Consider the following 13,418-nt stretch of genomic DNA (forward strand, 5'->3'; position numbering starts at 1 on the left):
TCAGGGCACCTTGGGGCCATATCTCCTCCTACAGAGAGATAGGAGGCTGTGTAAGAGGATCTTTAGAAGCTGGCAGGCCAGCTAGCCTGCTGTACACAGCAGTGAGCAGCAAGACTGTGTCTCAAGCAAGATGGAAAGCAAGGACCACCTCTGTATTGGCCTTTTAACCTGTGGCATATGGACCCTCATACTCACACACTCACACACGCCCCCCCCCCCATAGATAAGCAAGCCCCTTTCTTCTGATCAGGTTTTTACAGTGTAAGGCGTGTTATGTAAGAGCCCTTCAGGCCATGGCACTCGGAGAACACTGTGTGAATATTACCTCTTCGTGACCTCCTTCTGCTCCCACCTCCTCATTTTTTCTGCCACAACTATGCCTGCTGCTGTCCACAGTCCCCACCATCCCTTTTTGTCTCATGTGTCAGCACACACCCTCATTGCCCACTGGACTCCAAGGGCCAGGGCCAGACTCCTAGTCTGTTGTAGATGCTGTGACATAGCTCACCTCACTTGGACCACACAGACCAAAGTCAACATCTCTTTTTAAGGTTTATGTAAATGTCTATCACCGGACACTGAGCCAGACCTTTGGAGCGTCTCCTTCTGGTAGCTTATCATCTTCCCTCATCATCACAAACCCTCTGACAAGCACTATTCTTTAACGCTTTACACAGAAACTCAAAGTGATGCATTTGGGTTTGAAAGCCCTGCTGCTTTATTGTTAATCAAAGGAGGCCCCAGAATAATGAAGCCAGTAATTGTATATGCACATAAAAAAGGCTTCAGCTCTGAGTGGGACTCTTAATGACTTACCACTTCCTCTCCCCCCCACCCCCAATAGAAAGTCCTCAGGGCCCATTCTATTAGCTATAGAATACTACTTTTCATATTCCTTTAGATGAACAGTCTTTTACTTCCATTTCCATTTGTATTTTCAGTCCCCCCCCCCCACTAGACATTGTTATCTGGGTCACATTAGGGAACAGGGGGCTCCATGGATCGAGGAAAGGAGCTCTTGAAAGGCAGCCAAGGTTACCATGCGCTTAGACCTTTCTCGCTGGAAGACCATCGGCATCTCTCCCCTGTTGCAATCAAGCTTACGTTAATCAGCAGAAACCATCTAGGCGCGTCCTCTGTTTCTTGTTCTAAGAGGAGAACAATTGAATATGCAGAGATTAAATAGACCCCTCTTGGAGTGAATTCTCCTAAGTTCCCCCATAGATGGAGTGAAGATTTTACTCAGAATAGAAGATGGGGGCAGGGGTAGGGACCAAGGCATACGTTGGACTCAGAGCATATTCCTTTTTATAAGAATTTCGAAGAGGCCTTTTTTTTTTCCTTTTGAGACACAAAATTAATTTCTTATTTCTGCCACACATGTCAAGAGTGCTGACTCAGGACAACTTTTGGTCACCACGAAGTGTTTTCTAGCCTGCGTCTCTCAGTCCATGTCTTCATCACAACCCTGTGGGTGGTGGTCACTGCTTATGGGGCCTGTAGCTCAGTGACATGACCTTAACCCCCTGTTCCCGTCAGGAAGTTGTTCCCAGTGGTAGCAGTCAGGCTTGCCACAGTCATATGCTAGCTAGACTGTGGTCTAGAGGGTCCCAGTGCTGTACAAGGGGAACCTCTTGGTAGTTCAGTTCAGACTGGCCCGGAGTACACATGCCTGCAAGGAGGCCCAGAGTCCATCAGAGGGGCCCTCTGGAGACCAGTGGCACTAACTGCTCCTGTCTCCAGAAGCAATACCACCTGCTCTGTAGGTATGCTCCATTTCCTCAGTATGAAAAGCTGTTGTGATGAAGCATCAAGGAATGGTGACCCAAGTGAGGCTGATGATATCTGGTGACAGTTAACATTTTTTTTTCTCTAGAAAGGGCCAGACGGTAAATATTTTAGCCTTTCATATATAGGACATATAGTATGTCATAACTTCTTAACCTTGTTTGGGTAAAAGTATACAGAATACACACACACACACACACACCAATGGCTGTGCAATGAAACTTTATTTATAATAACAGATGGTCTGCCATTTCTAGCATGCAGGCTATAGCTTGCTGACCCTTGCTACTGCTAGCTTCAATATTCCTATGAACAGAGTTTGTATGGCCTGTGTTACACAGCACTGTTAGGTGGCTTGCGGCATCCACACAGCACAGTTAAAGTAACAGAAGCTACTTTGAGCAAATATGTCAGAGTCACACAGCCAGAGTAGTGTGATAAAGTTACATCTTATAACTCTATTGATTTTATTCTTTGTAAAGAAGCCTTAAGACAAGAAGAAGGAGAAAAAGAAGAAAGCCATATAGGCAGAGAATTTGTTGATTTCCTAAAGTCAACGTGGCCTGGAGATCTTTAATTTACCAACTGTGGAGGCTGTTGTGGATAGTAATTACAGTCTCTAAGGTTTATGAATTATGACAAGAGACCAGGCTTCGAGAGCAAGAAGGCTGAAGCCATGTCCTAGGCCGTGGACCCCTGCTAGTATTTCTGCAGTGCTGAAAATGGGTTCTCAAAGTTATTTCTAAGCAGACTTTGTCACCAGAGAAAGCCCAAGGTTGGGGCTTCCTGGATGCCCAGGTTTGTTCTCAGGCACATAATATCTGCAAGTTTTCAAAACTCACTCAGTAGCCGGGCGTGGTGGGGCATTCCTGTAATCCAAGCACTCGCGGGAAGCAGAGGCTCCCTGTGATCTCTGTGAGTTCTAGGACAGCCTGGTCTACAAAGCAAGACCAGGACAGCCAAGGCTACACAGAGAAATACTGTCTCGAAAAACAAACAAACAAGCAACAACAACTACAAAAAAACCCCCAGCCCACTCAGTGTCTCTGTGTCTTCCCCTACAGAAAGCAATCATTAGCCACGTCTCACCTGATAGCCTTTACCTGTTCCGCGTGCAGGCTGTGTGCCGGAACGACATGCGCAGTGACTTCAGCCAGACCATGCTCTTCCAAGGTGAGTCTGGTCACCCTCTTCATGCCACCAGATGTACCTCAAGCTGCCTGTCTCTTCAGGGACTTGGCAAGAAGGAAAGCAACTTGATCCACATAGGATGTAAGCCATATCCAGTGAGCTCCAGTCCGTCTTTGGGGTCGTAGATTTCAGAGATCAGAAGAGGAGAGGGAAAGCTGTGTTTATAGCATTTTATTGATATTTTCCATCGTTGCCTCCTCTTTAAGGGTGTGTCAGATGGAGTCATCTCCCCTGAGTCGGGTCATAGCTTCTTCCTTAGATGCTACCATGACTGGTCTTCACTGCCTTTTAAGAACTAGAGCCCAAGACATCACATTTGTCCTTCCAATTTGTAAGCCACACAGAAAAGTCTGTGTGCAGAGTCCCTAAGGTCCCCAGTCCGGAGATCTGCGTTCCGTGCTGACTGGGGATCTGTAGGAAAGTCTGGGGCCAAACTGAGGGTGATGCAAATGGAACATTGCTGTGTTACATTTTAATGGAGTTTTTGTCTTAAAAAGGCTAGGTCTGTATCAAGATTCCAGGAAGGAAGTATTGGAACTTTAACTTTTTTTTTTTTTTAAATCTTCATGTATATGCACCACACGCATGCAGTACCCACGGAGGCCAGAGGAGGGCAGAAGATACCCTGAAACTGTTGTCACAGTTGTAAGCTACGATGTAGGAGCCAAACCTAGTTCCTCTCTGCAAGAGCAACAAGTCCTTTGAACAGCTGAGCCAGCTCTGGCTCTGGGAGCATTAGAACCTTAGCTGGGCTGGAGCTCAGAGGAGCATGCCCTTAGCATACACAAGGCTGAGTTCACGCTCTAAAAATAACGACAGGGTGCATGCAGTCAGTCTCACCTGCCCCAGTCGAATCCTGATGCTGGTGTGATTTACAGAAACCAGCAGTCAGACCTGGGCCTTAGTTTGTGAAGCAGGTTTTGTAACAGACACCAAGTCCATTGTGAAACTGAACACAGGGCTTCTGCTGACTCAAGCGGCCTGCTTCTTCAGGGCCTCTGCTTTCCTGACTATAAAACAAAACATCTGTTCACCAGGCCACTCACTATGACCCCATTTTCATTTGCTGTGTCATTTTGTGACAGAGTGTCACTGGGGCATAGGTGACGACACTCAGCTGACTCTTCACTTTTGAGTTGTGGATCTGATTAAACATCTGGGCTTTCCCCCTGGAAGCTGCCAGGGATGTGTATAAAATTACAGCTCCTATAAAAGCATGTGGACAGTTGAACCAGCAGCATCTGCGAGGCCTGAGAGCTATGCACATTCGTGCATACCACCTCTGAATCTTGGCAGTGGGACCCCGGAATGTGAGTTCTCACAAGATGGTCCTGGTGCCTGGGGAGCACATATTAAGTACTGAAGAATGCCAGGCTGAAGCTGGGCTCTGCTGGGAGAGCACTGGGTGCAAGTCCCGGCTGCCAGTCATTGGCTATGCCATGCTGAGAACATGAGGTACCTGTCTTCTGAAGGCTGCTGATGGCCACTCCAAAAACTGGTAGCATTTACAGGCCCATCCATGGGGCCATTGTACACTAGCTCCAAACGATCCACGTTAAATGATTAGCATAGCACACATCACAGCACTGAGAACCAACAATACCTTATGCTTAGACTTTACCAGTTGAACGTTCCTAACCCAGACGTGGTGACATCCAAATGCTCCAGTGTCCAAAATCATTTGATCATTATGTCAGCATTCTAAAGTGGATTTAATAGGAAAAAAAAAAAAGTAATAGTAAATCCAGGGAGGAGGTCCTCCAGCAAGGATTTCTTCCAAGAAACCGTGGCATTTAAAAATTCTTCGCTAATAATTTCATCCTTATTTTAAAAGCTAACTGAAACTTGCCATTTCCGCATGCCATTCATAAATAAGTCCGTGTCCACATGAATCCAGAATGTATCATTTCATGTGTTGGGCCAGGACTTCCAGCCATGCCATGGTCTGCGTGAGGCCAGGGGAAAGAGAGGGTAGATTACAGTAGGAATGTGCTATGGCCAAGCATGGGAACTTAGATCCATAAACCATGATTAGGCCCGGGCCCAGAGCCTGGGAGCTGCAGTGTTGCCTCTTTTGATTAATAGCCCTGCATGGCCTGGCCTCTGCATGGACTCTGAAAAAAGTAAAGGTTTATAATATAATGCAATTCTAAAAAGGCCCCATCAGCTAGAAATTCAAGTGAGGGAGCATTTTAAATGTCTAGTCAAGGTGTCTTATTGGAAGTGCCTGGTGTTCCCAGATGTTCTGCATGGTCTTTGAACAGAAGTTGTCTCCTTGTGTATACTATATTTGTCCTAGTGTGTTGATTAAGGAATAGATCCTTTGGTCACACATCCTCCATCATGGCTCAGGGAGTTTTCCCACAACACCCATGTAAGCCCTGTGCCAACCTGCACGTCTGTCAAGGTTTGCCCACTGCCCTTTTCTCCCTAGCCTTTTCTTACTGCTTAGGAACAAGAGAGAGCAAAGTGTAAAATTCACCACCCTTTCAGACTCAAGTTTTAAGAAAGAAAACCAGATCCTTGAGAATTCCAGGGACGTTTTCTCCATAGTAACTGTCTTTTGGAAATAAGTATACATCAGGTTTGGGAACTCGGCAACCCACGTGTTGCATGTAGTATATGTAGTGATTAAAACAATATTTATGATCCATGTCATGTACCAAAGCATTGGGCTGGTGAGGTACCCTGCTGGTAAAGACACCTTGTCCTCACACCCCTAGACCTGAGTTTGATTGTCAGGGGCCCACATGGTGGAAGGAGAAAATTTATTCCAGAAAGTTGAACTCTGACCTCAAAGCACATACCCATGACACACACGCACATGCTGAAACATGCACTGGTACACACAGGCACACACAACAAGTACATAAGAGACCAATAAATATACTTAGCCCCGTGATACGTATATTAGCAGTTCTAACAGCAAGAGACATAGCGTGGCTCCTATTTACAGAGTCTCTGCTTTGGCTGTTTGATGCTTAACATCATAAGTGAGAGCCAATCATGTAAGGGTTTGGTTTGCTTGTTTATTTTGTCATTGGGAGCACATGATTTGGGTTGGGTTGGCTTTACAAATGGGGAAATTATGCTCCGAGTGCAGGGAATTTGAGATCATTCTCAGCTACTGAACGGAGCCCTGTGCTCTTACTCCGAGGCCCTCTGGCTCATCAACAGCAGTGGACCACCCCAGAGTACAGGACACTCACTGCACCAAGTCTTACACCTTGAGAGCAGGCCTGTTAGGCAGCTGTCCCAGCCACTGCACAGTGCTCGGCAGCCAGTCACAGGACAGGGCTTCTGGAATCTTCTCTCTAAGCATAAAACTCCCTAGGCAGATCGTCCCTCGGGATGGCCAGAAAGAACTAAAATATGTCAGTGGGAATCAGTTATATTTTTATATGCTTGTGACAACTTTCTATGGTCCTGGAGCTGCTGTGATTGCCGAGAGTTAAGCAATGTCAGTGACGCTCTACGATCATTCAGACGGTCCAGCAGTAGAGAGAGATCAGACCTCAGACCGAAGAATGCAGCCATGACTGCTTCCACTTCGTGGAAGGACGTGAGCCTACATGAAGCGCTCATGATCTGAATGGCCCCTGAACAGCAGTACTGTGGCTACCTAGGTACAGACTGTTCAAGACTAATAAAAGGCCAGCAGGCTGGTGGAATGGCTACTAAGTTTATTTGCCTTCTAAGAGCCCCCTTCAAAGGACATGGAAGGCAGGGCTCCTAAGAGCCTTTTATCTTGTGGTAAGGAAGCAGGATGTGCACACCTGTGTGAGTAGCTCGGGATCGTGAGGATGTATGTTCTCCCCAGTTAGATTCCTTTCCTCAGCTGCCTCATTTGACCTATCATCTAAACACTTGTATCGACTTGCAGACCCTGCTCCACGTTTCCCTCGTTGCACAATGTGCTTTCGCTTAAACAACGTGAGTGCATCATTAGGCCAGGATCTGTGACCTAGGTGTCCATAGGCCAGTCAAGGGGCCTGCATGATAAAGTGAGAAACAGGACACCATGCGTCCAAAGAAAAGGAGTGGGAGACACTCTGAAGTTAATAACATATTCAGTGTAGTTTTGTTTGGGGGTCTTTTTTTTTTTTTTTTTTTTTTAGCTTGTAGTACAAACAAACAAACACAAATGCACGCAGGCCCCTTGCCACGTCTAGATTAGGGGAAAAGCATAGCAGATGTGTTACTCACCATGTTAACGGGCATTTTTTTGTAATGTTCTGATGCTGTGTATATAGGAGACGGGTCTTTAGCTTTATCAAGCACAAAAAGGGTTGATATGTTTTTTTTATATATATATATAAGTTATGGTGTTTAGCATTATTCAGGAGCCGGTGTCCCTCAACAGATGAATGGCTAAACAAATGTGATAGAGGCACACAAGAGAATATTATGGAGCATTTAAAAAAATAAAGAAATTCTGGCCCATGCCTGTATTACAGGGGTGACCTTTAAGGACATTATGCTAAGTGAGATGCTCCAGTCACAGAAATACAAATGTGCATGATTACATCTGCATGCAGTGTCGAGAGTACTCACACACAGAAGTAGGAATCCCACTACATGGTGGATCCCAGGGATCGGGGAAGGAATGCGTTGGTGGGTATGTACCCAGAGCTTCATTTCCCAAGATGAAGTCGTTCTGAAGATAGATGGTGGGAGGCCAGCTCCATGGCAAAGCAAACAGACTGAAGGATTACTGGGGCAGGCACTAACAGTGGCTAACATGGTAAACTTTATATTCTTTGCCTCTTTGTACAACTTGGTAGATGCCGAAGTCACATTGCTTAAGAATACCACCTGGGAGAGCAGAGCTACAAGAAATGAACGCCAGACAGGGTGATGTGCACTGAAGATAAAAAACCATGTGACTATGTAAAGTGTATGCTAGAGACTATCAGATGCAAGAGAGTACATGACAGTACACAGGAAACAGTGAAGGAGTTCATTTAAGATAAACTATAGGGCTGGCCAGAAAGATGGCGCTTCAACTATCGTTGAAGTTCTGCCTCAGTTAAACAAAGCTATAATAACTACAATTTTTAAACAAATTGTTTGCGACAGGTACAGTTTGTAAAGGTGCCTACAGCCAGACCTGAGGAGCTGAGGTCAGGTCTCAGGACCCAGTGTTGAAGTGAGAGAACCCTCCACAAAGTTGTCCTCAGATCTTCACAACCCTGCCCCCCCCCAACCTCCCCACACCATCCCCAGCCTTCTAATAAATACATGCATACACCATGTAATAAAAATTTAGGAAATGGTAAACCGTCGTAAGTCGAAGAAGAATATGAAGGAGAATCACTGAAAAGATAAGAAATGGTGCCCAAAGGGGCTAGTAGAGGAAAAATAGTGGAAGGATACAACTCCGTTTAAGTAAATTAAAAAAAAAAAAAAAAACCATGAAACTCAGAAACCAAACAGCATTTGAAAATGCATCTTAATGCGAGTGCTGCCTACACAGGTATTAGATGTAAAAATAACTCCACTGACCACTGGAATCCTGGACATCATACTATTGTTGAAGTTCTGTCTCAGCAAAACAAAACTATAATAATTACAATTTTAAACTAACTGTTTGTGAACAGTTGGCTAGATCCTGATCATCGGAACATGTCAGCGTGACTCATAATATGGTGAAGTGTTTGGAAAGTGTACAAAGCAATATTTTGTTTTTTGTTTTTGTTTTCTTTTGAGACAAGGTTTCTCTCCATAGTCTTGGCTGTCCTAGATTCTCTCTGTAGACCAGGCTGGCCTCAAACTCACAGTGATCCTCCTGCCTCTGCCTCCAGAGTGCTGGGATGAAAGGTGTGTGCCACCACACCCGGTTTACAAAGGAATGTTTTGTGACATGAAAATTAGGTGTGGTTTCGTGTGTCCATAGTGGGGTTTTATTGAAAGCACATCTGAATATTATGTGTTGTTTACATTGTAACTTCTTTGTTTCTCAGCTAATACTACCCGAATATTCCAAGGGACCAGGATTGTGAAAACAGGAGTGGTAAGTGGAAAACAGGGGATGATGCTCCGTCACAGGTGTTAACTTGGATGCAGTTAAAGCTCTTACCACAAGGTGTCAGTATAATGTTGTTGAACTGCCCACAGAGCAGTTCAGAGACAGACATTTTGCTATATAATTTAGTGTGTTATGCAGCAATATTAGTGGCTCCTGATGTATAATTTTGTCAAAATAAGAATCTTTCAGATCTGTAATTATGTATTATACCTGGAATCAAATGATTCAGGAGTTAATCCGTCCACTTACCTTATGCTAAAATCCAGAGGTTGTCACCCATAGCTACTACCAAAAGGTTACCTGTTGTGGGGATAATTGTAGCCTGAAACCCACTAAGCACATCCCAGCTTTCAGACATGGGTTATTCTACTTGAATCTCCAAATAGCTCAGGGTGATAGTGCCCTTACTCCCTCCCATTTGACAGGCAAAGAAACTGAGGCCCCTCATCACACAGAGCAGGGCAAGGAGTCAACTCAAGGCTGGGTTGTCGGGCTTTTCTGTCGATTTTCAGTAGTGAGCTTCAGAACACTGCAGGGCTTTCCCTGTGAAACTGGACAATGTCCCAAAATATGACTTGTTCTGACTATGGTTTTATACTTGCATAAGTGAGAAGATGCAATTTTGGGTTCTCCACACCTGCTTCTAAGTGTCTCTCCCAGGACACTTCCTGGTTTGGGTAGGCAATATCTTCCACAAACAGCCCCATCTCTCTGCCCCGGTGTGCTGTGAAGAAAAGGATGAGCTGAGATTTGCCCACAGGCAGCCCTGCACATTGAATAAGCTCCCTGTCATCTCTGTGCCTCAGTTTCCTCGCCCATAGAGAGAGGGCAGCCTGGCAAGCCCTGGCACAGAGGCTGTTTACCTGAATGCTGCAGTCTGCAAAGGCAGACGTTGTCCTGTGGAGAAGGACAGACACTCTGAAAAGCTCTGTGGCTGGGCTTCCTTCAATCTGAAGCTGCAGGGACAGGCACTTACGTCTTAGGTGTGGCTACTGCCTCTGATGCTGCCTACTGCCAATCTGACTCTGTTGACTGCCTTGCTGTGTGAGAGTGGAGTAACCTCCATCTTCTGGTTTTCCACATCTCAGAGCTAGGCAGTCCACCAGCAGAAATTGACTTGAAGCATTGACATCTGTTTCTCACCACACACACCCACCACCCCAACCCCCGCTCCCCAACCCTCCAATAGTGGGCTGATCTGTTCTTCTTATGACTTACCTTTGCTTGTCTTTGAAAAAGCACTTTTAGTGCTTCTATCTAGCCCAACCCTGAACCACATCAGTGAAAAGCTGATTTTGACACACTCGTTGATGCTTTAATTCAAAGTAGCTATAAAGCCACTGGAATAATATGTGTTTACCTTGGACCAGCCATGGTCAGCTCTTCACACTTAAGCTTATGAAAACCCATAGAGAAAAGACTGGAGTTGCCTTGATTCTTGGTTACTGATATTGCTCTACCATTCTCTTTTGCTCCCTTTTTCCACACCCTGGGTGGCTTTTCCAGCCTACGGCCTCTCCTGCCTCTTCAGCAGACATGGCCCCCATCAGCTCCGGCTCTTCTACTTGGACATCCTCCGGCATCCCCTTCTCATTTGTCTCCATGGCGACTGGGATGGGTCCTTCTTCCAGTGGTAGTCAAGCTACTGTGGCCTCTGTGGTTACCAGCACACTGTTGGCAGGCCTGGGCTTCGGTGGTGGTGGCATCTCCTCCTTCCCCAGTACTGTGTGGCCCACGCGCCTTCCTACTGCAGCGGCAGCCAGCAAGCAGGCCGGCAGGCCGGTCCTTGCCACTACGGAGGCCTTGGCTTCCTCTGGGCCAGATGGTGACTCTGCACCTACCAAGGACGGCGAGGGTGCAGAGGAAGGGGAGAAGGAGGAGAAAAGTGAGAGTGAGGATGGTGAACGGGAACATGAGGAGGAGGAGAAGGACTCTGAGAAGAAAGAGAAGAGCGAGGGGACCGGGGCAGCCGCAGAGAGGAATCGGACTGCACCTGCCCCCACCCCCTCTTCCCCCCACAGGACTGCAGAGGAGGGAGGACATCAGACTATACCTGGGCGCAGGCAGGACCACTCTGCCCCTGCGACAGACCAGCCGGGCCATGTTGGCCCAGGCTTGGATCCCAGTGAGGATGCATCCACCCAAGTGCCCCCAACAGCCACAGAGGAACACTATTCAGGGAGTGATCCCAGGAGGCCCGAAATGCCATCTAAAAAGCCTATGTCCCGAGGGGACCGATTTTCCGAGGATAGCAAATTCATCACTGTTAACCCAGGTAAGTGGTGCTGGTCCACATTGGAAGGTCTGAGGGTGTTGTGAACAGGCCAGACCTAGTTCTGAAAGTTGGGGAGTAGAGGAGTAAGGCCTGGGGTTCTGTGTGTCCCTGGTATGTCTGTGCCTGCAATCACGTCTTCCTGCTTCATCGTAAGATGCATTTTCTTCGCTGGAACAAGTCTTTCCCTGTCTTTCTTCTGTCTTTGCTTCAGAAGATTTCAATGGAGAAAGTGGGCACTGGTTCTAAGAGGTTTGCCCACTCTGGTTGTACCCCTGGGTTGGGGGAAAGGAGCATACCTGAAGGAAAGTAAGTTGCTTGCTCAAAAGCATGCAGTTTGAACCCCAAACCTTTTTTTTTTTTTTTTTTTTTTTTAAGGCAAGCAGGTTACATGAACTGGCAGTCAGGTAGATCCTGGGGCTCATTGGCCAAAATGGTTTATCTTACCTTGTGAGTTTCATTCAGTAAGAGACCCTGTCTCCAGAAGCTAAGATGGATGGCTCTTGAACAACTACATACAAAGTTGTCCTCAGGTCTTCTTCACATACATGTGCACATGGTACACAAGCTTGAGCTCCCCCACCCTGACACACACAGACACACACACACACACAGACACACACAGTTTTTATTTCTTTAGCACTCATTAAACACAAACACAGCCATTTCTAGGTAGCCGTTGTTGTGCTAGGCACGGGGCTGGATAACCAGTCAGGGGAGCCCCTTGCCTGCATCCTGGAATGGTGGAGTTGACAGAAAGTGGCCTGTGCACATTCCAAGGAGTTAGGTAGCCGGGACTTCGGAGATTTTTTTTTTTTTTTTTTTTTTGGCAGGTTAGGAAACTACCCACCTGGGGTGGTTTTTTGTTTGTTTGTTTTGTTTTGGTGGGGGGGGCAGTTCGAGACAGGGTTTCTCTGTATTAGCCTTGGCTATCCTGGACTTACTTTGTAGACCAGGCTGGCCTCGAACTCACAGCGCTCCGCCTGCCTCTGCCTCCCGAGCTCTGGGATTAAAGGCATGCGCCACCACACCCGGCTCTACCTGGGTGTTTGATTGTTGAATGAGTCATGGAACTCCAATAAGGATGTTATGACTGACAGTTGTGGGGAGGATGGAGACCCACCTTAAGTGAGAAAAGGCAACATGTCCAGTTAGGGGAGTTCTGGTCCTCGTTATCCACGGGCAAGGCTGGATGTCCTCAAACCATTGCCAGCCACAGAACTCCCCCGTTCCTAACTGGGGAAGCAGACGTGGCTAGTTCATCCTCCGCTCACTGTGATGCTCAGTGGCCATGTTTTCCCTCAGTCACAGGCTCACATCTCAATGAGGCTGTGGCGTGAGGGGCTGCTACTGTTGTGAGGGCTTTTCTTAATAAGAAACCTTCATGTTGCCAGACTGCAAGACGTTTAGCAACAATGTTTTTTTCATTGAAGCTGTTGTGGAGTTATGAGTGAAGAAAAAAAAAAAGGCAACTGGTAAATATTTATTTGCTTTTGCACTTGTAAACATTAAAATTCATCTAAAGCTGAGATCTCGTATGTTGAGATACAACTTAGAATACATTTTCATGTTTTGAATTACTTTCCCTTAAAGCTGCTATGAACTAATTTTTTTTTTCTAAGTAGGGGTCTCCCATGGCTGTCCTTGGGTATGGGGCAGTTTGGCAGAAAGGCATGGTAGCCTGGCGTAGATGAAGGAAACTTGGGACCATTGATGAAACTGCTCTGGTGTGAGCCAGACATGCCCTCTAAGAAAATGCTGTGTAAACGTTGAATTTCTTGCACTTCAGTATAATAAAGAAATGAGGCACTCCTTCCCGCTGGGGACCAGGCTCTCAGCTAGGCATTAGGAAGAGCTGTTGTTGATGGAGGTTTCTGTTCTCCCAGGGGTCCGTGCTCATGGGGGAAGACTTAGGATATCCTAGCAAACAAGTGCATGGCCTTAAATAGCATTTGCACAGAGACCGGTGTGGGGATTTAGCTACTCACAGATGCATGGAAGAACGTTCTAGGCTGCTGGAATGGAAGGGTGAGTGATCCTAAACTGAGAATGAGTTTGGATGGGGTGAGAAGCTCTCCGTGGACCTGGACCACAGAAAAGGGGAGCAGTGATAAGGGTGGAATTGGACACTGAGGAAGC

At 46.5% G+C, this 13,418-nt stretch overlaps 1 protein-coding gene across 2 annotated transcripts in view; it reads left to right on the forward strand.

Moving 5' to 3' along the window:
• The window catches only part of Ptprg (protein tyrosine phosphatase receptor type G), a 684,777-nt gene that overhangs the window by 594,520 nt on the left and 76,839 nt on the right, over window positions 1-13,418 (forward strand). For both annotated transcript variants that reach the window (XM_051139706.1, XM_051139702.1), the window contains exons 10-12: window positions 2,853-2,961; window positions 8,943-8,992; window positions 10,514-11,282. In XM_051139706.1, coding sequence (XP_050995663.1) covers window positions 2,853-2,961; window positions 8,943-8,992; window positions 10,514-11,282 — 928 coding nt within the window. The remainder of the gene's footprint in view (window positions 1-2,852; window positions 2,962-8,942; window positions 8,993-10,513; window positions 11,283-13,418) is intronic.

Source organism: Acomys russatus, chromosome 3, assembly GCF_903995435.1.
Source record: "Acomys russatus chromosome 3, mAcoRus1.1, whole genome shotgun sequence".
Lineage (NCBI taxonomy): Eukaryota > Metazoa > Chordata > Mammalia > Rodentia > Muridae > Acomys > Acomys russatus.